Source organism: Actinia tenebrosa, unplaced genomic scaffold (genome assembly GCF_029948245.1).
Source record: "Actinia tenebrosa isolate PJP-AT-01 unplaced genomic scaffold, QUT_ActTen_1.0 PGA_scaffold4__44_contigs__length_22323623, whole genome shotgun sequence".
Taxonomy (NCBI): domain Eukaryota; kingdom Metazoa; phylum Cnidaria; class Anthozoa; order Actiniaria; family Actiniidae; genus Actinia; species Actinia tenebrosa.
Window position 1 is genome coordinate 3,640,462 of NW_028292581.1, and position 27,499 is coordinate 3,667,960.

At 35.5% G+C, this 27,499-nt stretch overlaps 5 protein-coding genes across 5 annotated transcripts; 3 read left to right on the forward strand and 2 right to left on the reverse strand.

The window, feature by feature from the left end:
• LOC116302874 (kinetochore protein Spc25) lies at positions 1–3,408 on the forward strand. Its single transcript, XM_031712268.1, has 6 exons — positions 1–199; positions 353–418; positions 888–1,034; positions 1,883–1,987; positions 2,217–2,315; positions 2,598–3,408. Exons 1-6 carry the CDS (start codon positions 58–60, stop codon positions 2,714–2,716), a joined length of 678 nt encoding a protein of 225 aa, XP_031568128.1. The 5' UTR covers positions 1–57; the 3' UTR covers positions 2,717–3,408.
• LOC116302873 (nostrin) lies at positions 2,880–13,458 on the reverse strand. The gene is made up of 17 exons (XM_031712267.2): positions 13,334–13,458; positions 13,096–13,181; positions 11,478–11,561; positions 11,324–11,386; positions 10,840–10,921; positions 10,187–10,249; positions 9,105–9,215; positions 8,281–8,326; positions 7,888–7,967; positions 7,428–7,526; positions 6,954–7,073; positions 6,614–6,722; positions 6,174–6,262; positions 5,184–5,312; positions 4,968–5,061; positions 4,614–4,649; positions 2,880–4,378 (listed from the first exon to the last, which is right to left on the reverse strand). The coding sequence occupies exons 1-17, from the start codon at positions 13,358–13,360 to the stop codon at positions 4,206–4,208; spliced, it is 1,491 nt and encodes a 496-aa protein (XP_031568127.1). The 5' UTR covers positions 13,361–13,458; the 3' UTR covers positions 2,880–4,205.
• A 1,967-nt stretch (positions 13,459–15,425) lies between these two features.
• LOC116302870 (vesicular inhibitory amino acid transporter-like) lies at positions 15,426–18,029 on the reverse strand. Its single transcript, XM_031712265.1, has one exon. The coding sequence runs from the start codon at positions 17,856–17,858 to the stop codon at positions 16,404–16,406; it is 1,455 nt and encodes a 484-aa protein (XP_031568125.1). The 5' UTR covers positions 17,859–18,029; the 3' UTR covers positions 15,426–16,403.
• Positions 18,030–18,099: 70 nt separating this feature from the next.
• LOC116302869 (vesicular inhibitory amino acid transporter-like) lies at positions 18,100–21,309 on the forward strand. The gene has a single exon (XM_031712264.2). The coding sequence runs from the start codon at positions 18,426–18,428 to the stop codon at positions 19,938–19,940; it is 1,515 nt and encodes a 504-aa protein (XP_031568124.1). The 5' UTR covers positions 18,100–18,425; the 3' UTR covers positions 19,941–21,309.
• A 268-nt stretch (positions 21,310–21,577) lies between these two features.
• LOC116302872 (core alpha-(1,3)-fucosyltransferase-like) lies at positions 21,578–25,261 on the forward strand. The gene has a single exon (XM_031712266.2). The coding sequence runs from the start codon at positions 21,880–21,882 to the stop codon at positions 23,158–23,160; it is 1,281 nt and encodes a 426-aa protein (XP_031568126.1). The 5' UTR covers positions 21,578–21,879; the 3' UTR covers positions 23,161–25,261.
• Positions 25,262–27,499: the final 2,238 nt, after the last annotated feature.

Sequence of the window (27,499 nt, forward strand, 5' to 3'; positions counted from 1 at the left end):
ACGAAGCCCAAAAAGTCGTTCTTTTATGCATGGTTTGTTAATAAAAATACCAGAAAAATGGCTGAAGAAGAACTGCAAAAGCTGGAAGTTAGCCTTAAACAGGTCCAAGATAAATTCATTGGTGAATGGAAAGGACATTTTGAGACAGAACTTGATAAGAAAGCGGAGAAACATAAGGAAATGTTAGGGTCAGGAAAAGGTACTTTCTTGGTCTCTGGCTCGACCGTTGACAAATATGTTTTCTTGTTGAAGTTCTTTATTTCTTTATGTATGGTATTTTTGGAGCATTGGCTTGTATTAGATATTGAATTTATTTAAAGCTAAAGAGCTTCTGTTGTTTGAAAATTAATAGAAACCATTGCTCACCTCGAAGAAGAATTAAAGAAGTACAACGAAGACTCGAACAAGAAGCTGGAAAGTTAGTAGTGAACCTGTACCGTATAACTAACTTACGTATAACTTACGTATAACTTACCTTATAATTTACTAAGCTGATATACATATATATGCATCTTGTTTTTTATTTATCAGTGGAATTGTTGCGTGAATGGTAAATTTGTTTCTTTTAATAGTTATTGATGAATGCAAATCGAGTTAGTAACGTCTCGAATCAAACGCGTACTAGCTGTAGGCAAAACGTTGGTCATAGGGGCAAGGAAAGAGGGAAAAACCAGATTTAGAGTCCCCTTGTTTTATGAAAGTGTAATTGTATAGTATACCAAGAATTAACTCATTCATTTGTTGTAAATATGGGAAATGGGAAAGTGGATGGGATAAAAAATGGGAAGCCAGTCTTAAGATATTGATGATATTTCAGTTGAGTTTGAAGTTCCAACTTACTTGAAAGATATCTAAAATCCTTTTATTTTGTTTCTGGTTTGCAAAAGTTTTACAGCAGCAGGCTGAAGAGGTAGCTTCTCTGGAAAAAGAACTTCGAGAGCTACAGATTTGTGCAACCACTCTATTGGAAAAGAAGGAACAAGAAGATAAGATTTTGAATGAAAAAGAAGAGCATCTAGCAAAGGAAAAGCAAGGTGAATATGGACCCATCAGGGAAGGTGATGGTCCAAAAACAGGTCTAAAAATAATGGCTGCTCAGTGGTCGGACATGCTGACCGGGGACATCAATGTGACCAGTCAAAAGGACTGGCATAAGAGGTGTTTGGCTTGACAAGTGCAAATATTTGTTGAACATTGTCTGTTGACTGGCCATTATTTTAAAAACTATTTAGGGGTTTCAGGGATTTCATTAGATTTCAAGTTTAAGGCATGCAAACATGTTTTAATAGACCTATCCAGAATTCGCTTGACTGACCACGAAACAATGGTTTGAAGTCGAGACTGAACTTGATTCTTTTATTCATCAAGTTCAACCTCGACTTTAAACCATTGTTTCATGGCCAGTCGAGCGAATTTGGGATAGGTCTATTATTGTAAATAGGCAGCTGAAAACCTTTATTACCAGGACAATATTATTGGGATGTGGAATGGCCAAAGTAGGTGGCTTGGAAAGTAGACATCAGAGTTCACCAAATGTCAGTTTCTAATGAAATCCCTGGGGTGTGTGGAAATCTTAAAGGTTTATTTATTTTCTGCTGCACTCTGACTTGTCTCACATGATTTCAGGATAACAGCATAACCTTGTTATTCATCCACATGTGATTATCTTGAAGGACATCATCCTTATCATTACCTGAACTTCACACACGATGTTCTGATGAAAAGAAGTCATTTTGTACACACAGCTTACCATTGATGGAGTATGCCTGAATTTAGTCTTACTATACTTTAAACATAGTTACTCAATCACATCAAAAGTATCCTTTTCTAATACTTCTCTTCATGCTCTTACATACATATATACTATTTTTCCTATCTGCAGAAATAAGTGCTATAGAAGATGCCACAAATTTTAAGCTAAAACAGTTCATTAAAGGCACTGAGTATTTTGAAGACAGGCTTGCTTTGACTTTCAAGAAGATTGATGGTGAGTATGAGGTCCACAGATTAATCTCTCTGGTATTATAATTATCAGAAGCAAAGTTTTGATTTGGAGAGGGACTAAGGCATTAATTGCCACTTGTAACAATGTAGTTTTCTTGCTGTGATTCTGAATCATTAAGGGCTTAGTCCCCAATAAGCATAAAACTGGAACCATGTATTTTTATCATGCTCTATTGAAAGATTTCTATTTTTGTGTCATTTTTTTTACACAGAGGACCATCTCCAGTTTGTGTTCAAGTGTATTGATCCAAATGACTGGGAAAAGGCATTCTTCTTTACCGTCTCAGTCAGCAGTGATAAGCAATATTCAGGTGAGAAACTAGCTATGATAGGGGGTTTTTTTTAATGTAATGTCATGCTGTAGATAAATTTGTTTTATCTGAAAAAGAAGTTGATATTCAAAGTTGTCATACAGATGCTAGTATATTTTCTACTTTTATTTTTATTCAAATTGGAGTCCCTGTGGTTTCAACTTACCTGTGGTATCTGCAGAAGAAAATGTATGATCATATAAACTTGTGAGAGGTATCCCGTATTTATAATCTCAATACAATTTAATGTCTGATGGTAGTTTGTGACCTTTCGATTATTAGTTAAAGACTGTGTACCAGAGGTTGAAGATCTGGAGTCCATGGTCCAAGAACTCAACAAGACTGACAACTTTTCCAAATTTGTTATAAGTATGAGAAAGAAGTTCAAGGGAACGCTCTAAAGCAGAAGGCTGGAGAGAAAATCTTTTACATAGCGTCAGGTAATTTGTACATAATACTTAGCAAAAACTATAGCTAGATTTTTTAGTATTTTATGCTATTAGAGAAAGTGGGTGAAATAGTGTACAGGCAGACCAAGCTAAACTAAAGATTAATCACCATTGATTTTAATTTCTGAAAGATTTTATTTCTTGTATAATTTCTATCAGTGAGAGCACATAATTCAAAACAGATTGACTTGACTGTGTTCCTTCTCCTTTATTACATAATTTATCTAAAGTAAACTAAGAAAAAAAAGTACTTCACCTGGAAGGGAAAATACTGTTAAATGCTAAAATACATTCTTTTACAGCAAAGACTTTATTTAATGACCACCCCCTATCTTTATTGTTTGATGTGGGCTTTGAATTTCGATGGAAAACCTAAATTTAACCTTTGTCCAAAGTTGGGGGCGACTTTATATATTAACAAGGGTGACATTAACAAGGGAGAGCAGGGCTGAATTCAAAACCAGGGACAGGTTTTCCATTGAAATTGGATTGGTTGGTTTTTAAACCAGTTAAAACGCAGGCGCTCGGCTTAGCATTGAAATTCAAGACCTCAGGCCTGCGACCCTTGGTCTAGCATCTTAACCTTTATGTAAATTTTCATTGACATTAATGTTATAACTCATTAAAATATTTTTCATCTGTAACCACGTTACTAACAATAATTATTTTCCAAGCACATTATTTTAAACCTAATTTTTTTACAATATTTTCATGGCTCTTAACTTAAAATCTAATTACTTGCACCTATCAAAACCAATTTACTATGGAAATCACTAGAATGTTAAAACATCCGTTGGAATGCATGTCTTGCAGCTATAGATTACTGCACACTGGTATTCAAAAAAGACACAAAAAGTGGATGTGTTGCCTGTTTTAACTTTTTTATTGTAAGTATGTATGCTTTCTATCCCCAGATGCTTTTATAATAATATTATTGCACAACTCTAACATCTGGGAATCTGGTGATTCCCAATGACAATTCAAAAATACAGGACTTTCTACAATTTCCCTGAAACTTTTCTAAATATGTCTGGTTGTCTTGCCTATTCAACAGCCCTTGAACAATCACTGAATAATGACCATTCAATGACCATGTTATGGCTATATGCTTTGGTACTACATGTGTTTTTTAAAAGCTTGATATTGTTTCTGCCACAACGCTACTTTAAAGAGAGTTGAAATTGATTTTTGTCCTCTTAGTGGTTAAGCCCCAACATCAACTATTAGGTTCCTGACCATATTCTAGTAGGAATTATATCTGACAGTTGTTTAGGTTAATTTTTTCTAGAGTAAACTTCAATACAATTGTTTTTTCTTCATCAAATTTCAAAATAGTCAATTTCATTGGGTCTTTCATTGTGTACAAACTTGAAATTGATAATTATGTAAGACCTATGTTTTATTTTTTTGGTATATTTGGTACCATATAAATAGGTTGCTATTAAATTTGTTCCACATAAGATTCAGGAAAGAAGCCTTTCATGTCATGGACTTCTCCTCTCCACCAGCCATCATTCATCTTTTCTGTAACGTTAATAATTTCTCCAGGTCTAATGGTCAGCTGATCACTTTGTTCACCAATGAATTCATACAGAACTCTACATTGACACAGAACTGGGGGAAAAACACATTTCATTTATAAATCTATCTTTTACTGCTTAGGATTTCTATGTGATAAAGGACCCTGGAGGGGCTGGGGAGAGAGTAGGCCTGTTTTTAAAGTTATACAAGTGTACAGTCAATTCAATGTAAAATTGTTGCAAAACGTTATGCCTGCATTCAAAGATAAAAGATACAAACTAGGTGAAGCTAATAAAGAATATTCACATAAATAATAATCAGTACATACCAGTCTCTGCTGCAAATTCATCATCAAATTCATCATCTGCAGTCAATGAAGCAAAGTCATTAGAGGGTCATCGATAAAGGGGTAAGACAGGAACTGTCAGAGGTGCTCTTATTTGCATGGGGAATAAAAATTGGAAACAAGAAATAGAATAACTAAAAGGAAAATGGGAATTTTTTCCATTGTGAAAAAAAAGTTGTTTTGAATAGCTTGTTTTTTTTTATTTGTTTACAACCAGCAAACCTACTTCAAAATAAAACTAAAACTGGGATTTAGACCCTCTTTGTCCTATAAGATCCTACTATTGGCATACATGCCTATAGTAAACAAGATGATTTCAGAAGTCATATATAGTACCTGTTATGTGGGTATCATGTGGATCATACAATGGATCATGGGAATGACCAGCAACTCTATCCAAAGGAATCCGTAGTACACTTTGTACAACTCCCTACAAGAGACAACACAAAAAAATAGATTATTAGATTAATACATATTAAGAGACCCTAATTCCATTGTTTAAATACTTTGTTGGAAATTGTCCTGACAGTCAATTTGATATGTGATATTTACCTGCTTGTCTCTTGTTGTAGTGATATAATCCATCAGTTGATGGGTAGGTTTGTCATGGCCACAGACATTTGCTAGTGCACACTGTAGCTTAAACAGACTGGCTTGTAAACTATCAATCACAGCAGTAGCCTAGAAAAAATGATGATTATAGTAGCAGTTTAAATCATTCATAAGATCCAAACTAATGATACTTTCTATCCTTTTGAAACATGTCTTCACCACCTCTCTAAATTTTCTAATTTAATTATTTTTTAACATTTTGTCAAAAATCAGGGAGTAATAAATTGCTCAATCTCCTGGGCCAGAGACTTGTTCAAGCTTTTTTTAGCTACAATTTGATATGCTAAGATTCCTTTCTTTTAGCTATTTCTTTCATTCACTCTCTACGTTTATCCCATTTCAAAAGTTGAAAGTACTTGATATGCTAAGATTCCTTTTTTTAGCTATTTCTTTCATTCACTCTCTACGTTTATCCCATTTCAAAAGTACAGCTGACTTTCCCTCTTTAACTCTTTGGTACTCTTGTTAAGTGCTAAAACCATCTATACTAAGTTGGTGCAAGAGGTCTTTGGTTCAAGTCCCAGGTGCGGAGCCTAGTATACAAGTTGAGTTTGTTCAATGTGTTGTGCTCTCCTATGCTACAAGAGTTTTTTACGGGGTCCTCTTCCTTCCTTCGTATAAAATCTACAATTCTAATTCACTCTTTGTGGTTAATAGGTTTTTACCTTCTCTAAAATAACAGTCATTAAAATAAGAAGATATAACTAGCTAAAAACTAGTGTGAGCTGCGTCGGTGTTTCTAATGAAACAGTAATGATGAAAAGGTAAATTATACGTCACCGTGAAAAGATGAAAAAACGTACTGACATTTCGGACGCTAGTCCTTCGTCGGAGTAAAAGATTTACTCCGACGAAGGACTAACATCCAAAACGTCAGTAAGTTTTTTCATCTTTTCACAGTCATTAAAATAGATGTCTATATTGGCTTACATGCTTCCATTGTGTAGCAACATCTTGTTGCCCCTCTTGATGAGTATATTCAGGATTATCAGTATAGGTTTCCAATAGGGTCTTGATTCCTGAATGTAACATGTATTAAGTTATAATTAGGTATATTTATAAATCATTTGAAGACATGGGGAGATGGGTGAAAATAGACCTTATTAATAATTTGTTTAAGTCATTTCATTCTCTTGAGAATAATATTCTTTATTTGAGCCACAATCCATGTTGATTTCATGATTCTTCTCATGCACAACCATCAAACAAAGAAATGATACTCACTGAAAAACACAGGAAACTTTTTAAGACAGGGTGCACGTTTATTATCAGGGCCCTCACAAACCCAAGCACCAACAATACAGTAGATATCTTATCTGTGGGGGGGAGGTAGATAGATCCACCCCCTAGATCCACCCCTGTACCATTACCTTCTTTAGCATTCTTTTCTTTTTCCAGTTCTGCTGTCATGACTCTTATTTTGTTTTCCAATATTTCTTTTCTTCTATCAAAGTTCATGTTATTTTCTAAGTCCTCCTCCTGAATTAAAAAAAACTCTGTTAACTTACATGTAAGCTTTATTTTTTTAGTTTTTAAACTTTTTAAATTTTAAGAATATTTAATATGCTATTTTGATGATAGCCATGTGGAAAAATGAAATGGATGGAAAAAATTAGGCTAGGCTAGGCTACCTCATCTTTGGAATTACTCTTAATTAATGGCTTGCATTTCTTTTCTAAACATCATAAAAAAATATACAGAGGAACTTACGAAGCAGTCATAAAGTATCTGTTCTGCTGGTTCCCTGGGCGTTCCCTTTGTATCTGCCATCAATATTACATCTTCTACTGGTTGAATTTTCGATGATTCTTGTTGAATGTTTTCATAAATCTTGATGAGAAAGTAAATCTATTATAATACACTCTATTAAGAATCTAGGTGCCATTCTTTTTACAATTCATGGCACATGTCATTCCCATGAGCATTTTTCTAAATTTTGTCCCATAACAATAGAGAAAATACAACATAGATAGGCAATGAACAAAGCATCCCATTCCTAAAGGAGTGAAAAATTGTTTGAAATGGGAAAATGGTGGCACATTCAAACTGAATGGGTCTATATCAGGTAGCTGATATAAGTTTTGCAAAATCCACTTACTGCTGCAAAACATTGTAACAAAAAATCTATTACTACAATAAATGCTTTCTTTTTTGACAAATTTAAAACTGATACTCTTTCAATACCTGATGGAGCTGTGGTGTAACTGCAGCGAGCATGTTTGAATACAAACAGAAAATTTCTTTAAGATGATCAATTCTTTCTTCCTCTAATTTTTGACAAGTCTGTTGAGACAGATTAAGCAACAACAACAAAAAAACTGCATTAAAAAAAAACAGGACTTAGAGCAGCGTAGGAATCAAGGGTGGTGTAGCAGTGGTGTAAAGTGGATATTTTGGTTTGTTTCCCACATCCAGCATCACGTGAATAGAGTTTGTTAGGTCTCTCCCTTGATTCAAGGGGTTTCTCCAGCTTCTGTGGTTTTCCTCCCTCCAAGAAACATGTACATGTATGCTAAATTCCAATTTGATCTGTGGCTTAAACATGCCCTGACTTTGATCAGTCCAGATGTTGTTTCAGGGTATGAATAAATGTTGGAGTTTTTTTTGAGTATTATAAAGTATAGTCATTGATGTCACAACACACCTGGCAACATTTACTCATACTTGCTTCCCACTCTAGCCTGGTCCTCTCTGTTTTCTTATAGATATCTCTATACTCTTTATCTATCCACAGATGGAAAATGACCATATTAGTGAATATGATTTTTTTTAAATATTGATAGTAAGAAATGTCTTAAGGCATTTCAAGAGGTGATTTAAACTCCTTAAAAGAACATTCCCAAATTTGCTTGAGTGACCTGAATTTGCTTTTAGTAAGTAATGAAACAATAGCTCCAAGTTAAGGTTGGACTTGATAAAATACCATAAATGTATAAACAAATCAATTCCAAGCTCTAATTGAAGCCATCACTTATGAAGCAAATTCAGGAAAAATCTTTTTTCTTTTGTACTTTTATGATCAAACAAAATAATTTACCAGTCTTGGAAGATGCTTCTTTTGCTTTCTTAATTTTTCCTTCAAGCTACAATAGGAATAGAATTAATACATCAGTTTGAAAACCAATCATTAAGTTCCTTTTTTTTTAAAAAAAAAAAAAAAGATTACAGTGAGGACACCCAAACCATTTCAGGTTATTATTTCCTGGACTTTTTACTGTTTCAAACCCTCTAAAAATAAGCATTAAGTGATCAAAATAAATCTTATTTCCAATAGATTGGCTCAAGAAGTGTTTTACAGTATGCATATTGTAAAACTGACTGTATCACTGTATCATAACACAAGTAGTGTTCCATATCCATATTTGATAACTTTTTGTACTAGTTGACTTATATAGGCATGTCAAATTCAGGTGATTTGATAAAACATAATTATTAGTTAATCAGAATGGAGAAAATTTCCAAAACAGAGCTGTCACTTTTTCTCTTCAAATTAATAATAATTATGGATATCCAGGCCACCAAACGAAGAGGAAATAACTTTGCTAATAATTAGTGTTTGATAACAGTGATGCAATAATTAACGAGGTATATATATTTTTATTGCAATGGTTGACATGTTTTTATTTTTTGCTGGTCATTTTTCACAGGCTCAATGCCTCAGTTTTGCAGTGACGTTCGTTTCTACGTCACTATAATTTCAGATCAGCTGGATAAGAGAAAAACAAAATCGTATACATACTCTAATTTTCTTTAAGAATATCAACTTTCATCTAATATCTAAACACCAGCAACTCAAATGAGCACATTTTTTTAGTGGCTAGATATGAGAAAAATACCTTAATCGTTCAATCTACTACTTACCTTCACAACATCCCTCTCTGAGATGGGTCTACCTCTCCCCAGACGAAATTCCTCTAGCTGTTCATGTAAAGTTTCTACTTCTTTTGCTTTGGAATAAGAATTCTTTTTAGCCTGTGTGCCAGAAGTATAAAAAGATATAACCAAATAATTAATATTTTTAACACATTTTAAAATTTTATTGGCAAGCTGTATTCAACCTTTAAATTTTATCAAATACCCTTAAAACGACCTTTGGGTTGACCAAAGTCAGGGCACAGCTAACCCATCAATCAAATTGGAATTCACCAACCTCAATTTTTAACATCGGATTAGAATACCGAAGACGTGGGTTCGAATCCTGCCAAGGGCATTTGATATTTTTCTCTTACTCTCTCTATTTCATTATATACACACCGAACGCATAATTTATTACTACTATACTATGTCTATTCTTTGCGTACATATCTACGGTGTTCAACTTATCTATAGAAAAAATATCGCTCTGGGATCCTCACGAGTACCCTACATTTCATATTCCGGCTGCGTTACCAGCGTGGTTGGTCCTTGTAGTGTAGTGGTTAACACATCAAATTAGAATACCGAAGACGTGGGTTCGAATCCTGCCAAGGGCATTTGATATTTTTCTCTTATTCTCTCTATTTCAATTTTTAAAGGTTTATGCAGATTGGTCAATTCTTGGAAAGGAATGTTTAAGTAAACAGACGTTCCCATAAACATTGCATGACAGACAGGCCTTTAGAAGAAAAAGTCAAATGTCTTGGTTGTAATTTGTAATACTACAGAAAATACCAGACCATTGCAACTCAGAAAAATTAACATTAGACCCCACCCTTGCACCACAAACATCCATAAGAAAATACTCATCACTAAATTGCAATTGGATCTTAGGAGATATTGTCAATAGGGTTAACCTCTTATATCTCCATTCCAACTATAACTTAAGTAATTTTTTTTGTATTATTTTTTCTTTAAGTGTCTTTTCAAAGGCTATCCCTGTGAAGGGAATAAGAAAATTCTGTCTGAATTAACCACAACATTCATTGTTAACCATTTTCAAAGTAGAACTTTATCTCACAACATACCCTAACAGACTCATTTACTTTGTCATTAAAAGCTTTCAATGATTTTTCAACTGCAGCTTCAACCTAGAGAATGAAAGAAAACCATAGTAAGTATCATGTGCAGTAAAGTAGGAAACACAAATCAAGAAATAAATCCTGTGTGTACTGAATGAATTGTAGCACTGTCACAGAATTTCTCATATAAGCCTACTAAACTTTACACACGACTTGCTTCCTGAAAAATTCCGGCAAATAATCAGGCATAAATTGCAGCATGTAGATAGGCCTTGGCATGTCTTTATGGGTTATAGCACATCTTAAACTTATTTGAAAGCCCTTTTAAAATGCTTCAATAAAAAAGTTGCATGTAATTTGTTTTACTAACCACACCAATGAAAATACAGCCAATCATATAATGCAAGAATAGTGTTGTATTTATTTTGGCAGTTTTCAAAACGTTTTGTAAGTCACTATGGTTCAGGATTAAATACTTTTACAATGCTTTTAAGTGGAACACTATTGGATATTACACTTGTCACTTGTATTTTCTTAGTAAACACTCCTACCTTAAGGCTTTTGGGTGTAGACACTGATAGTGACACATTCGATATTCTATGGCTCCGCAAACAAAAGAATCAAGAATCAATAGTACTTTAGGCTAATGTTATACTTACAGTCTTTCTAGTTTTACTTTGACCTTCCACAAATGCCTTCATTTGTTTATAGCCTTCATTATGTAATTGATATCCTAGGGTTCTGCAAGGAGTAGTATAGGTAGATATAAGAAACAAAACTCATTTAATAGAGTGAAGGCATTTAGCCCATGAAATAAAAATTATTAGTCAACATGTAATAATAGTCAAATAGACACAAAAGAAGACAATGGAATTAAGGTCTACTAATGTGTATTAGTCTAATATCTATTGCACGGGCTTAATGACTTCACTCTATTTATTCTTATTTACTTGATGATCATCATTTTTATCTCTAGGCTGATATGAGTCACAAAAGCAATACATTTTGATTTTGATTTGTTTTATGAAGGACAAGAGTTTGAGAACTTTGATTCCAACTTAGCCCGAAGTAACTGCTGCAAAATGAAACTATGCAATCACCAAATACTTCAAACCGTAATCTTGTTCTCAATTAAATCCTTACTTGTGAACTTCTGCTTCATTTTCTATTTCTTTGGAAAGCTTCTCCCATGTTGCCTGTAGAGTTCTGTAAAATAAAATCAAACAATCAACTATAACACCCCTTGGTCCCTCGGCACATAGGAATTCACTTAGTATACTAGACTTTTAATCCTTACCCAGAAAGATCTTTTCCACCAAGTTTGCTTGCCTTATTGGATAACTTTGTAAGCTGATCAGCATAATTTTGCTCAATCTTTGATCTGAAAATGGGATAATATGCAAATTAGAACTATGGAAGTAAGTTATTAAATGAAAACTCCAGTTTTGATTTCTCTTTCACTCAGGGTGAGCCTTGATATTGCGTAGAATATTCACATGTTCCGGTGAAATTTCATGAAATTTCAAAGTGTTTGTATTGTTGAAGTTGTGCATTCTGATGCTTGAATCAGAGAATAGCCTTCAGAAAATGAAAATTGTTCACGTGAAGGTTTCACTTTTCTTCCCACTTTCCTCTCTCTCTTCCTTTTTCCATTTCCTATCCTCTTTCCCCTTCTCCTCGTATCCTCCACAGCCTGCTTCAAACTGTTATATAGGCTATAAATATAATATCTTCAATTTTCTCACTGTCTCCATTCTTCCAAATTTTCATGTTCTCAGTTTGCTACTTACTCATCATACTTATAAATATCTCAATTTTTAGCAATCATATATATATATATTTCCGAATAATCATCAACACTACTATTCATACTGAAAATTACATATAAGATATATGTTGGAAGACCTGAGCTTTGGCAAATGTCTTGTTTTGGCTACTATATATTATTTTTCCTGTGTTTGATGGGAAATTCCTTGTAATTTTACTGATGCCTGGATTTGTCCCTGCCTGTTGACCCAAAATTACACAGATGGTTGCCATCATTATTGTGCATGAATTAGCTATCCCTTACAGCCAAGTAACTTAACTTAAATATAGTAATAATATCACTGTTTAAAAAACAAACATCAACATGGACACATGGCAAATATTTGTTGATTTTAAAAGAATTGAGACAAAGTTTGATGTTATTTACATGTAGACGTCATTAAATGCTATTAAGGAGAAGAAATAAATTATTAGTTACAAAGCCATATTAAAATACCACGGATAAACTTTGAAAGCTTTGGTAACCCATGTTTTTAAATATTCCCCAATCCAAAGTGTATAATGGTATCATGTTTTTTTCCATGTTATTCTCAAGTGATCAAAAACATATTTAAGTAGCTTAAAAACAAAATTTAAATAGCATAAGATTATCAAACTTTTGTTGATTAACGTTGAATAATTGCGAACGGAAGAAATGTACTTCGATGGAAGTTTTTTTGGGGGCATTTTCCTTTGAAGTACAAAAACAGTACTTGGACAAAGAAAAAGCTCTGGAATTAAGGCTACTTTTTTAAGGCTATTTTTCTCATAATGTGTACAAATATTCCATTCCTTAGCTCTTTCAACGTTAATTCCTCTAAACGTTTACCGTAAACAATACACGATGCAAAGAAAAAACACAAGTTGTTTTCTCATAAGCTCAAATTGAATGTGATTAATAATACTCTTTGTATTTATCTGCAAGACCTCGAGGTACAAAACTCCAAATAAAGCAATTCTACAAACATGTGAAGTAAAAAAAAGGAGTATAAATTCTGTATTAGCTGGTAGAAGCAAACAGACGAATGAAATCACACAAATAGATGTATAACTATGTACGAGAATAATGATTATAAATATTGCTGATCAATCAAAGGTAAACTAAGTACCTTTCATTCAGAATATTAGCAACTTCCTTGCAGAAGTCACTACCTTGACGGCAAAGTTTACGAAGCTCATCGTAGCCCTTTTGTTCCTAGAAAAATACAGAGGAAGCAAAATCTTTGTTTATGATATTTGGTCCGCACTGGATAAACGGTGGACTTTCAAAATTCAAGGCATTTGGAGTTTTTATGACTCATTTAATTTGTTTATAGCTTCGACAGGTATGCACTGACTTTGACTTACCCAAAAACACTGCTCAAACTTGTCCATATTCTTAATTTTGCACTAGCTTTTACTAACAGGGCACAGGAAAGACCTCTGAAACCTACTTCCGTTCGTTCAGTTCCGCCATTTTGTACTTTGATTCTCAGGATAATTTATGCAGATCATTCACGCTTGACAGCCGCAGAAATAAATTACGTCATAATTAGTATTTATTTTGTTATTTATTAATTGTTCGGATATTTTCAATCGATTTCTTTATGCGATGTGCTGTCTTTTACACCTAAAGGTCGATTTTGAGAAATAAAATTGAAATGTTTGAAATTTTTTCAAAGGTTCTGATTGTGAATATTTAACAAAACAAATTAATCAAAATAAAAACTCTGATATTTATTCTTTCCTAAAAATGATTAACAATATTTTTGCAAATAAAATCCGATTCTGAGAAGAAGAAAAACAAGAGAAAAGGAAGCTCCCAAAAAAAGAAATCAAAGGGACATTAAAAAAGGTCATAGGTAGCAAAAATCCATAGGAACCCCAAAGAAATTTTAAAACAGTCAAGTATGCCCCATTTAATACTACCTCCCCAACTTGGGTAGGGATGTGCCGCCAGGACCTCAAAACCCTGACCCTATCCCAGACCTAAAATTTTGATTTTACATACCCTACCCCAGACTAAAACTAAGAATAATTGTACACCCTATCCCAGACTAAAAGACAGAAAGGACATTTATTTAATAGATTGCAATCAATATTTACTAACGTTTTTATTGTTTTTGTGCCAAAAGAAAGCATAGCCTATTTGCCAGACAAAAATGACAAAATTGTAACCCTATCCCAGACCAAATGTCAAAAAATGATACCCTACCCCAGACCCAAAAGCCGAAAAACCATACCCTATAGGGCGGCACATACCCGTATAGCAAATATAGGGGAGTACCCCCTGGGTGGATTCCTTGGAGGTATGGTGGCCCTACTACTGATCCTTACTCTTTTGCTAGTGTCTAATTGAGAAAGGAAACAAAAGGCCTCAGTATCAGGGTCACCTCTAGACCAAGACCATATGAAAAATTGCGTGTCCCTTGAGAAACCTTAGTTTATCTGTCATAGAAGACAACAATGCTTTCATTAGAAAGAGTATATCCAAATTAGTGATCTTCCAAAATTCCAGTGTAGTAACATTAAATGATAAAAAGCTACAGCTGTTTGAAATTAGAAAGGTTTGTATACTTTTAACTCTGCAGGGATTTAACTATTATGGCAACAGAACTTTCCAAAGTTTACTAATTTAGACATGGTCTTTCTTGTAATGAAAATAATATATTTTTGAAATCATTGTTTGTAGTGCTTGTTCCCAGTCTTTCACATGGTCTATTTGGTGCAAGGTGGTAGGATAAGGGGACTAATACTCTTGGTGTATTGTAACAGAGGGTGAACTTGTTAAGTAAAATGTATATTAAATCACCTAGTTTTCAACTTATTAGGGGTCCAATGTTTATTACATTGTAGGGGGGAGAGGGGGCAGGGGAGTGGATTTGCAAGGGGGTACAATTTTCAAAATCATTTAAAATTGGGGGTACATTTTTGTAATTGTAAGATGTGAGGGGTACAGTTTTACCTTTCATGTTTTTCATGCAATACAAATGACTATTAATTTGAGCTATTGTGAGCATAACATTTTCTAAATGATGAAGAAGGGGATACGGGGGTTTTTATTGTTTTTATTTCTATTGTAGGGGGGTAAAAATTTTACTTATTTCCTAGTAGTAAGTTGAAGAGTAAGATATGAGCAAGAGAATTTTACCCCTGGGTTACTGAGGAAGCTCCCTTCCCCCACAACATAGTAAACGATCAGTCTCTTATCAAGCATCAATACCTTCTTTTCCATTCTTGTTTTTAAGCCAATTATTTTATTCTAACAGGAATAAAAAAGTTGTCATTTGAAATGGGAAGTAGTAATTATTAAAATGGGATTTTTCCACATTTCATTGTTCCTGGATCTGAGATTTTTCCAAAATTTAGGATGGCAAATGGAAGACTGGTATCCTTCCCTGCTTCTTCAAAACCCTGCTGTTAAAGCAAATAGACAAACAACAATATTCATTCCAAGATATCACATTAAACAAAGTTTATTCTAAAAAGACTAAGGGAAGTAAAATATGATCTAATAGTACTCAATTAAGCTTTAAATGAGAGGATGCTCTAACCAATTTTCTAACTATCTAAAATAGCTATTATCATGCTATTACTTTCAATATAGCATCAAATTTCACATTAATTTAAATACTTATTATTTTGATCCATCTCAGGTTGTAAGGAGTCATGCTTGAAAGTTACAAAATATTTACAGGCTATCCAGTAAATGCAACAAAATAAAAATGGAATTGACTAATAATTGCAATTTATGATATCTTTAAATACTAATCACGTTTCTGTTATCAAGACCATTTGAAAATATTTTCAATGCTCTTAATTAATTAGGAAAATATATATAATTAAAAAATAATCGATTAAGAGAGTATTATTCTGTTAATTGATACAATTAGACTTTATGATTACTTCTGGGATAATTTACCAACATATTTAGATACAGAATGAGTAATATTGATTGGCTACACACTTATCAGCTCCTTCAAGTAGGGCTGGGAAATTTTGAAAAAGGAATTATGCTTAACACACATTTTAAAATAAATTCCATAGAAGTAATAGGTCAATGACCAATGCCTTGTTAGATTTTGCTGATTGTTCAATATTCCTTTAACAATTTAGTTTTTGAAACTGTAGGTCCAGTTAAAATCATTGTCAAACTTTTGGTCCATCAAATCAAATAGTTGTGTATTTATGGCAAAAAGTATCGAATGATTGGCTTTTGTTACGCTATATTTTTAAATTTCTGATTACACATTACACTAATGTTTCGGCTATAATTTCTGACACTTCTAGCCCTGAATCTCTGAGTATAAAATGCATCTATTGGATATGGTGTTGCAAAAGTATGAAGTCTGAACTGGAGCTTAGTTCTATGTCCGGTTTTCTTGTTCGTAAGTCATGTGAATATCCTGGCCTTATGTTAATTACCATTGGACAAGAGCTATTTAAAACCTTGTGAATTGAATGATTTTACAAGCTCTTTTGCAGAAAACACAAGACCAAAACCACCACATACCAAACCAAATATAATCACAAAACACCTCAACAAAACATCATACCAATGCAACTTTTTCCACTTCAACTTGAGGTGAAAGACACAAGGGAATACAAACGACAGGCAGGTTCCGGTGAAACTACCAACAAATCCCATGAGAAGACCAAAATGAGGGACGACAATGGCAAGAAACAGAGCAAAAGTTACCAACAACAGTCTAGTAACAAGCAGCCAAAACCAGTGAAATTTGCTTTCTGGTTGAAGATGAGGAAATAATGGCAACATCTTGGTATCCCAGGTCTCCAAAACTACAAACATGCAGAGTGGAAATGCTAGGAATACATTAGTAATAACAAAAGCGTTAGCAAGATAGTTGAAGGCGAGACTGTTGACATTGACAGTGATGACTTGTTCTGTGTCAGCACCAAACCTCAAGACAGACAACAAACCCAATAAACACTTCATGACAGCAGCCAGCAGAAAGGAGTAATTCATCATGCTACCAAACTTCTTTGGCTCTTTCATGCTTCCCTCTACTCCTGGGAATACAGCATGCGCACAGTAACTGAACACAATGACTCCAAAACCAATTGGAAATGTTTTGGCATTGAAGACAGGAATATTCTTGAAAGACATTTGCTTGTACTCTGTGATGCAGTAGATGATCAGCGTCCCAAGACCACACATGAGGGAGAAGACTGAGAACATACTTATCCAGGCAATCACCGATACCCTGCGGATGAAGATTCCAGGAAATGCCACATATGCACAGATGACTGCCCATGTGTAGATATCAAGGTTGCTGACAGTCTGTAACATGTCATGAAAGACTGTTGCAAGTAGTACAATGTACATGATGATGCCGCCATACATCTCACAGACTTGAACAATGCTCACTATCCTGTTACCCCATCCTGGACAGACAGCCTCTCCAACTTCAGGGTAATTGGTCCTTACGCGCTTTCGTTGGCCAGTTCGTTTGGATTCCTCGTACAGGCAGTCGACAAGTAGCTTTCCTGTAAAGCAGCAAATCCACGCAATAACCAAGATTGCTACTACTCCAGCCCAGCCACCCATTTTCACAGCATAGGGAACTCCAAGTATACCAGTGCCTTGGATCAGATTACTCACGTTCCAACCAGCCATGAACGCAGATGCGCGGCGGTCCTCGGACGGCTTCTCCAGCAGGGAAACAGTCATAGTCGATGCACGAAGACGTCTTAAACTTTCAGTTATCCCACCACGATGGGAGTAACTTAGTAACCGACTTCTACTGCTCTGTTCTACATCATGACTAAGCAAGCGAGACCCTTCGTTTACCCTACCATGCTTTTGGCTCTTTGTTAAGGCAATATCCTCATCACCCATGTGTCCGGTTTCGGGATCGCCAGCAGTGGCCATTTCCAAATTATCTTGTTTGTTTGGGGCAAATCTAGAAATCCACTGTTCTTTCGTAACGCTTTGTTATAAATGTTGTGAAATCTCCTCCGCTTGCTTCTTTCTTCGAATCGAGGTCCGATCGTCTTCACTTCTAGTTCTAAACTTGTTTATGTCAATTCACGTGGAGTATTATACTCACAGTATTCCATATTTAGACAAAGATTCATATCCTTAGCCAATCACGTACCTGTAACTATAGAAGCATTTTTTTGTCGCGCGCGTTGCGTAAGCATAGAATAACTGACAACTCGGTACTTTACATAAGCGTGTTCTTTCACTAGTATTCGGTCCTTTGTTCGGTCTTCAGTCTTCATCGGATGACGCAACATTTACATGTGGGACCGACTTCAATAACTACTACTAATTATCAATCAAGAAATCAATCATTAACTATAAAGCCAAAGTTTAATAGAAAAGCAAGAAGAAACACGCGAGTAAATAGACTTCAAGCGGAGTTCTTGCGATTTTCATTCATTGGAAAAAAGACCATTTAGCTAGGAGAGAAAGGAGTTTTCCCTGACCAATAAAATGGCGGATGATGGATATTCCGAAAAGGATATTCGACTCAACTTATCGCCGTCTTCCAATGCGGATAGACTTGGGACTTATGGAAAAGAAACACTTAACACAAATAATACTTCTCCTTTTGTAAATACGCCGTATCCTGAAACCGACGACGAGAGAATTCCATTGATTAAAAGTGGAAGTCGAAGTGTTGGAAAAGTAGACTTTTCTCAATCGAGCCCTTGGAAGGACAATTTCAAGAGGTTTCGATCAATGACGGTATCCATGACTGTATCCCTAATAGAGAAGGAGTCCACTGATAGGCAAGCATCTGCATTACTGGCAGGATGGAACGTGACGAACCTTATTCAGGGGATGGGTATACTTGGCATACCCTATGCAGTCAAAGAAGGTGGATGGGCTGCAGCCTGCTGCATCTTAATTGTGGCTTTATTCTGTGACGTAACAGGGATACTACTGGTGGATTGCCTTTATGAGATATCACCACGCAGTCAAAGAAAAAAGAGGGTTCGCACCAACTATCCAGAAGTAGGAGAGGCGGTGTGGCCAGGAGTTGGTGGTACAGTCGTAAACATTGTCCAGACAATAGAACTGTACTCTGCTGCAATGCTTTACTTGATCCTACTAACGACAATGTTCTCACAGATTACTGAAAAGTATGTCTCCTTAACTGTAAATGAATGGGCTGTGATATGTGCAGCAGCAGTATTGCCAAGTGTGTTCATCAGACGGCTGTCCCTCATTGCATGGATGAGCATGATTGCTGTTTTTGCCCTGATGTCATCTATCGCAGTCACCTTGGCTTATTGCATAGTACACAATGATAAATGGTCACTTGATAACATACCAAGCTTCAATGGCAAGAAGTTCCCTATTGGCTTTGGCATTGTAACCTTTAGCTACTGTGCTCATGCCGTGTTTCCTGGAATTGAAGGTAGCATGAAGAAACCACAGCACTTCAACTGCATGATGCACACTTCCTTCATGATATCAGGCATTGTGAAGACATTGTTTGGATTGCTCGCTGTCCTCACGTTTGGAATTGCCACCGACCAAGTAGTAACAGTTAATTTAGCTGATAACGTAGCTTTTAACTTTGCAGTCACAGTTCTCGTTGGCTTGAATGTGTTTTTCTCTTTTCCATTGCCTTTATTTGTTGTTGTTGAGAGTTTTGACAACTTATTATTGAGACACTTCCCTCACTTGGGTCCCAACACAAACTACCATTGGTTTTGGTTACTCATAACTAGAATCCTGCTAGTTGCATTTGCTCTCTTCATTTCCCTGGTTGTCCCACATTTTGGTCTTCTTATGGGCTTTGTGGGTAGCTTCACTGGTACATGTTTATCCTTTGGTTTTCCTTGCATTGCCCATTTGAAGCTTAAATGGAGATACTTAAGATGGTATCACATTGTTGGTGAGCTTATTCTTATTGTATTCGGAGTGGTTGCTGGTGTTTTTGGCTTAATATATTCTGGTAAAGCCCTGATTGACTCCTTTAAGGCCAATCCATTTTAAATTTGAATGTATTTGTTGTGCATTTCATCAAATATTTAATGACATTAATATACAGTAAAAGGATCTAACATTTTATTATTAATAATTTTAGAAGGAAGCATAGTGTTTAAATATTTCAAAAATTGAGTCCCACCAGTTGGGTTACAGTCTGACTAAATTTTGCTAAATTTCCCAAATTTCCTAAATTTTGCAAACAACCCTAAATTTCTGTGGATGTCACAGGTAAATGGAGTTTGTCACCCCTTTTCCCATGAGTGTTTTGGCTTATTAATATTGATAATAATTAAATTTGTAATGGATTACAAATTTGTGTAAAAGTTAGGAAAACTATTTAATAATCATTACAGCAATATCTAATGCTTATACAACTTAACACACATTTTCAAGTCTTTGGCATCTTTGATTGCAACAGTTAACTTGCTGTTAGATAATAACTACAAAAAGTTCTCACTGAATGTTTAACTAATCTATACTCACAACCAATGAATTGTTTTATTATAAATATCAAATCTAATATGTATTGCTGTTGTTGCAAAGCCAGTTCCAGCTTTTCTCATATTGTTTAGTTATTGTACCCACCCCACAGAGGAATTTGAAATTTCCGAAAGGTGGGGTGCAGGGGGGTCAGAGAGAAAAAACGAAAATTACAGAGTTTGTATGGAAGAAAATAGGAATTTCTGGGGGTAGGAGGGGGGAGGGGTCTTCCTCCATAAGAGGGTATGGATAATTTCTAGTACTAAACATCATTTAATTTCATTATATAACCCATTATATAATTAACACAGTTTGTTTTTCTTTGATTGATTAATAGTTAATAGGTATTAATGTATCCATTATTGCATAAATGTTGTCATACTCTGGGTTGTAAGTCTAGCAAACTCAGTTGTTGCAGGGCTGTCATCTCTCCCGGATAAACCTGGAGTCTCCAGATTTGGGACCGTATCTCCCGGTCTCCAGATTAGAGTCTCAAATCTCCCGGATAATTGCCGAAGCTGACCATTTCTTGTGAGACTCGACTTTCATAACCATAAAATTCCAATTATTTTGTGTTGTTTAAGTTATTTTTGCTAACAAAATCAAAACATTCCTCATAAACTGTTGTTGCAAGAAGGCCATTGTAACTATAAGCAATAATCTGATTGGTCAGAAATAAACCAATCACATCAAATGTTACAAAGTGAATGATGTCTTTTCACGTGTTTTTTTCCGCTGTGACGTCATGTCCCTTCCCTATCAATTCTCCAGATTTGAATATCTTGGGGGTTGACAGCCCTGTTGTTGCTATTTGGTTTTTCTTTGCTGTCTTCTTTACAACACCAAAAAAAGAAATTTTATCATGCAACATTGACAAATGCTATATTAATAATTATGTGGATTAAATATTATGAAACATTATCTTTTAGGTGTATTGATAGTTTACTACAAAACTGGAAGAAGGGTTTGCTTAAGATACCAGACTGTTTTTGCTTTTACAGTCTAAGGTACCATTTATTTGATAAACTATAAAGTTATATTTTATTTTATGACGGTATCCGCGTTTTCGCAATGCCTCTGCTAGTGTGACTAAACGGTTGCTTTACGAACTGTCTCTTGACGCAATCCGTTTGAACGAATCACATCGCGCGAATACGACAGCGTGACACGTCCGTACCTTGAGCACGTGTGACAACGTAATCCTATCACACAAAGTTCGGCTTATATTTTAAGAGTAGTGGGTAAGCAATAAATGAGCAAGACATTTTTTGCTGGAATCAATGACTCAGAGCAAGTATTTTAGTGAAACTATCTTAGTGAAAACAGCTTATTGTTGGTAAAGCTTGAAACGTTGCGCTTGGACGAGTTTGGCCTTAGAAACAACTAACCAAGGCAAACGGAATCACATTAGAACCGACCGGCTAGCGCCATTGAAAAAAATTGTTTTCATTTTAATCTTAGTCAAATGAACAGTTTCTTGAAGTACTTAAAATGGATGCTTGTTCTTCTTGTCATAACAACTTTTATTACAATATTGTTTGTTTACGAGGCTGCAAGAGAACAAGTCTTTTACCTCGCAGAGAAACTCGACTTGGTGAAGCCATCTTGGATGTCGTGGATGGCGCCTTTGAGCAATGTTACAGGTGGTTATAAAATCATACTATTCTATACTCCGTACTTCAGAAGTATGCCATGGCCTCAGGCTAGAGGCAAGGAAAAGCGACTGACGGATCCTTACGGTAGAAAATGTAAAGTATCTTCTTGCTATGTTACCTATTCAAGGCAAGACTTCTCAAAAAGTAATGCTGTAGTTTTCCACACTTCTGCCATGCCTAGTTTGTCAAGAATGGAGTCATTGTTGTGGAAGAAAACCAAAGGACAGAAATGGGTTTGGTATGGGCAAGAGAATCCAGAGAACATGCCTTTTTCAGCAAAAACGTATAGCAATATGTTTGATTGGACTATCACGTATCGTACAGATTCAAACGTACTCGATCGTTACGGATATTACGTCCCTATTACGAGCAATAAAGATGAGTTTACTAAGAAGAACTTTATTGCAGGAAAAGATCGATTGATTCTGTGGTTGGCCAGTAATTGTGTGTCCTTTAGACTGAGTGTCGTCAAAGAAATCTCCAAGTACCTCCACGTTGATGTTTATGGCAAATGTCAACGCTATTTCGATCACCAACCCAAAGGCAGCTGTACTCGAGGCAGTGGAGACTGCGACAAGATGGCTAGAAGGTACAAGTTTTACTTGGCTTTGGAAAATTTTAATTGCAGGGACTATGTAACCGAAAAGTATTGGAGGAATGCTTTAGCCCACGAGGTTGTTCCAGTTTTGGTAGCAGGAAGTTACAGCAAAGACGTCTTAATTCCTGGTTCGTACATAGACATTCTGGACTTCCCAAACGCCAAGTCGTTAGCCAGTTACCTCAAGTATCTAGATTCCAACGACACTGCCTATAACAGATACTTCGAGTGGAAGAAAAATTATACATCCGTCACGACGACCAATTGGTTGTGTGATTTGTGCGAATTATTACACAGAAATGATTCTGATCAAGAGAAAGAACCCTTGGATATGGGTACATTTTGGGGCACCGGAAACTGTCACGCTGACGATGCGTACATCAGGAATGTCTGGCTGAAATCAGATGCACGAGGCAGAGACTCATTGGGACTGTGTTGTTTATCATTTCTTTATTCAATCTTGCTACTGGGTTTTCATGTTATAGAAGCTTGAATATCAGACATGGCTTTAAGAAGCCTGTAATCAACTTTTGCCTTCCTACCGCTACCCCACTATTTCCCACTATTTTATCGGTAAATATTGTTAATAAATTCCCCAAATTTGAAAAGAAATACAAAAAATAATAGACGACTTGCACTAACAGGTCACGTGACCCCTCCCCCTTAAAACGAGAAAATGAGTCAAAATGAACTCCAGAAATGAAAAGAGCAACTCAACTATAGTAAAACGGCGAAGTTTCAGCTTGAAATGTTGACTAATGGTCAAATGACATTAAATTTAAGGTTAAATATTTTACAAGGATTTGTATGGGACACACGACAGTTTTCACGGCTTGGAAGACCGCAAGGCTGACACCAATCTTTAAAAAGGACGATGATACTGACTGTGGTAACTATCGGCCCGTCTCTTTACTTAGTGTCCCGAGTAAGATCTTGGAAAGTGAGGTTAACGACAGACTGGTGCAGCATGTCTTTAAGAACAATAATCTAATCTCAGAAAGGCAATGGGCATATCGTGCTGGATATTCAACAGAACTGTTGTTGGTTCATTTGACGGAGATGTGGAGAAAGGCCGTAGACTCGGGTAAGGTCGTGGCAGTAGCCTTTATCGATTTCAAAAAGGCGTTCGATAGCGTTTCGCACGACATCTTGGGGCGTAAACTGGAAAATAATTTCGGCATCAAAGGTGGCCTATTAGAGTGGATGAAGAGTTATCTAGAAGGAAGACAGCAATTTACTGTGTTGAATGGAGTTACATCTGAACTGCTGCCAGTGTCTACCGGAATTCCTCAAGGATCCGTGTTAGGTCCAACACTCTTTACACTATTTGCTAACGATTTACCATCTGTTGTTGTCTCAGGATCGTCGTATATGTATGCAGATGACACAACAATTTTCTGTATCGGCGAATCTGCAGATATTGCTGTCTCTCATCTCAATAAAGCCTTACGAGAAGTTTATAGCTGGTGCTTGGTCAACCGTTTAACACCACATCCAGGAAAAAGCGAAGTGATGATAATTAGCAGGAAGACCATTACTGGACCGTTAGCTCCTGTGCTTCTGGGCAACTCAGTTTTACGATACGTTTCAGAAACGCGTCTTCTGGGTATGACTGTGGACGACAAGCTTAGTTGGGTACCACATGCGTTGGAACTAAAGAAGAACTTTGTCAACAAATTAGAACTGCTAAAACGTTCAAGATTTCTACCTAAGGATATCTTACGGAACTTCTACTTTAGAGTAATTTTGCCCTCTGTAAAATATGGCTTAGTTTTATGGGGTTCGTGCTGTAATTCAGAAATTTTCAATTCCATTGAGAGATTACATTGTAGGGCAGCTAGGATTATCTTCAATTTACCCAAAGATATGGCGTCATCTGATGTACTTGCATTTGACAAATGGACAACAATTAAGTTAGATTATAAATTAGAAATATTTAAGATTTTTCATAAAGCAAGCAATCGTAGTCTACCAGAATCTTTATCAGAAAGTATTTTTATAAAGCGCAATAGTAAATATTCTTTACGCGGAAATGAAACTCTCGCAATTCCAAGGTTTGAAAGCAGATTTTTAAAGGACTCATTGGTGTATCGAGGCTCAGTTCTATGGAATCTAATAATTTGTAATATTGATAAGGTAACACATTCAAATTTTAAGGACATCAAAGTACAGCTCAGTGCCAAGGACTATTTTATAAATTTCAATTTTGACTCTACTGCCTCGACGTCTCGCTTTAGAAAAAAGGACTTTGTATATATGTAACATTATTTTATTATGGAGTGAATGTAACTGCGCGGGCTGTTGGACTCGCTATGGGTGGCGGGTGCTGTTCAGATGAGGTGAATGCCTATTCACGGTGTTCACCGCATTTGTCTGTGTTTTCTGCCCCTGGCGGGTCTAATAGCTTGCGCAGTTTGTGTATGTGAATGTGTGTGAGAATTATATATAAGATATTTAAAGTTATCTAAGTTAATTAGCTATTTTTACAGATTCATACTTATATTATATTTTATTTATTTAATTTATTTTATGCACGACCCCACAAGCTTTTAGCTTTAAATTTTATCGTGTTTAAATAAAGGTATTCTATTCTATTCTATTCTATGGGAAAAGTGTTGGCTGGTAAGCTTATGCCAACAAGCGCCTTTTCCATTAGAAATCCTTATAAAACATTCAATTTTATATCTAATGCCACTTCTCCTGTTTCGCTTATTATGAGCTGAAACTCCGTCTCCCTACTAATGTCAAGATGCTCTTTTCACTTCTGTTTTTTTTTATTCTCACAAAACTGCTCGTTTTATTCCCATCATAATTTACAACATTTATGCGCTTAATGCGCTTACAACAGTGGAATTTAGGGCTATAGTTACAATAATATAATTACAAGCTAAAATACAATGTACAATATAAAAAGATAAAGTTATATCAAAAATTATATATTAATTAATATTGAATAATAATATAGGTATATGAATAAAAACTCGAAGTTTAACAATTATATGCTTCCTTAAAAAGATATGTTTTCAACAAACTCCTGAAATGCGAGATGGTATTAGCTTTTCTTAATTCCTCTGGAATTGTATTCCAAAGTTTCGGGGCGGCTATGGGAAAAGCCCTATCACCATATGTTGATGTTGAACATCTGGGAACTGTTTTATAGCCCTTTCGAAGAAGACCTTAAAGTGCGTTTATGTTTATAAGGAAGTATGATATTCTCTAAGGCCCCGTCCACACGTATCCGCAAATTTTTGTATCCGCAAAATTTTTTTTACGGATACGGGTTGTGTGTGTACGTGTCCGCAAATTTTCGTGTCCGTATCCGCAAATTTTACGAAAACGGATACGTGTGGACGATGAAAACGATTCGAATACGCTGCGTGTGGACGCAAACATTTTCGTATCCGCAAAAAATAATTTGCGCATACAAAAACTTCCGGATACGTGTAGACGTGGCCTAAGTAAGAAGATGCACAACAATTATTAATCTTATAAATAAATAATAATATCTTGAATTTCATACGCTGCTGCACAGGCAGCCAGTGCAATTTATATACTGTACATAAATAATGCACATCACGGATGACCGCAATTACTGTTTAATTATCTATTCCTTGTTATATAGTTAAACTTTATTTGGAGTCAAATCGATGTACCACTTGTTTATAAGATAACACTAATAAGCATTACTTACTTCCTCAAGTAAAGTCACGCTATTTCGTTATCCAGAAAACAAAAGAATTCCCTGTATGATATTGATTTTATAGAGTGAAGGATACACTGATGCGCGAAAAATCGTCGTTACGAATCGTCTCGTGTAACCCCACTTCAAACAAATATATATCTATACTACCTCTAGGACCTCTGGCTCTATCGGTATCTTTGGAAGCTTAACAGCTTGTTTATTCTTCTTGAGATCCCCTAAGACTAAAGCGCAACAGGTAGCAATAAAAGCGGTTTTATTTATCGCAAAAAAACAAACAAAACAAATAACAAACAAAACAAAAAACAAAATAAAAACAAACAAAAAAAAAAAAAAAAACAAACAAAAGCAAAAAAAAAGCAAAACGCCGCTTTATGGCAATGACGCGATTGGTTAGTTGAGATCGAAAGCCATCACAATTCACCATGTAGTATGTCAAAAACTTTAGCTGAGTGGCAACCGTATGGTGTGCAAGATAATAGGCCTTTTGACTATTACCATGCTACATGCTTTACCCAAAAGATATACAGCACATAATAAGCATTAAAAATAGCATTGGAAAAAGTTAGGATCTTATTTATACTCTTTGGCAGCACTGGCCGCGATGAGCAGCTTCTTAGGAAAAAAGAACAGATGTTTTTTTATTTCTTTATTTAATTTTACTTCGTAGAACCCATCCATTGAAATTCTTTCATTTTCTACGTTTAATATTAATTTCACTGAGTTCTATAGTGGTTTTATTTTTTTATACCCAGGGGCTTTAGAAGCGCACACAAGCAGTCACTCGCGACTTTTTGGCTTGTGCGGCGATCGCGACTTATATACGAGATTGCAAACGCGCACGATAAACGCATCAATAAACTTGTTTGGAATCTCAAATTGTGTTCAAAACATGGTTGATAAAAGAACCCTTTTATCATCCATGTTTCAAACTTACGCCAAAACTCAACTGAAAGCTTTTTAGAACATGATAAAACGGGACGATAATTTAAGAAGTGCTGTGTTTTCTTTATCATCGTCATCAGCAGCATCAGCATCACCACCACCACCACCGTCATCATCATCATTATCATCATAGATAAGTTACACTTTACGACTTTGAGGGATAACCTAGGCTAAGTTGCTATCAATG

Excerpts from the sequence above, each read along its gene's own strand:
- LOC116302870 (XM_031712265.1), bottom strand. The coding sequence starts at position 17,858 with ATGGCCACTGCTGGCGATCCCGAAACCGGACACATGGGTGATGAGGAT.
- LOC116302869 (XM_031712264.2), top strand. The coding sequence starts at position 18,426 with ATGGCGGATGATGGATATTCCGAAAAGGATATTCGACTCAACTTATCG.
- LOC116302873 (XM_031712267.2), bottom strand. The coding sequence starts at position 13,360 with ATGGACAAGTTTGAGCAGTGTTTTTGG. Across the intron at positions 13,182-13,333 it reads AGTTTGAGCAGTGTTTTTGG|GAACAAAAGGGCTACGATGA; the intron begins GTAAGTCAAAGT and ends GTATTTTTCTAG. Across the intron at positions 11,562-13,095 it reads GCTAATATTCTGAATGAAAG|ATCAAAGATTGAGCAAAATT; the intron begins GTACTTAGTTTA and ends TCCCATTTTCAG.
- LOC116302874 (XM_031712268.1), top strand. The coding sequence starts at position 58 with ATGGCTGAAGAAGAACTGCAAAAGCTGGAAGTTAGCCTTAAACAGGTC. Across the intron at positions 200-352 it reads AATGTTAGGGTCAGGAAAAG|AAACCATTGCTCACCTCGAA; the intron begins GTACTTTCTTGG and ends GAAAATTAATAG. Across the intron at positions 419-887 it reads CTCGAACAAGAAGCTGGAAA|TTTTACAGCAGCAGGCTGAA; the intron begins GTTAGTAGTGAA and ends GGTTTGCAAAAG.
- LOC116302872 (XM_031712266.2), top strand. The coding sequence starts at position 21,880 with ATGAACAGTTTCTTGAAGTACTTAAAATGGATGCTTGTTCTTCTTGTC.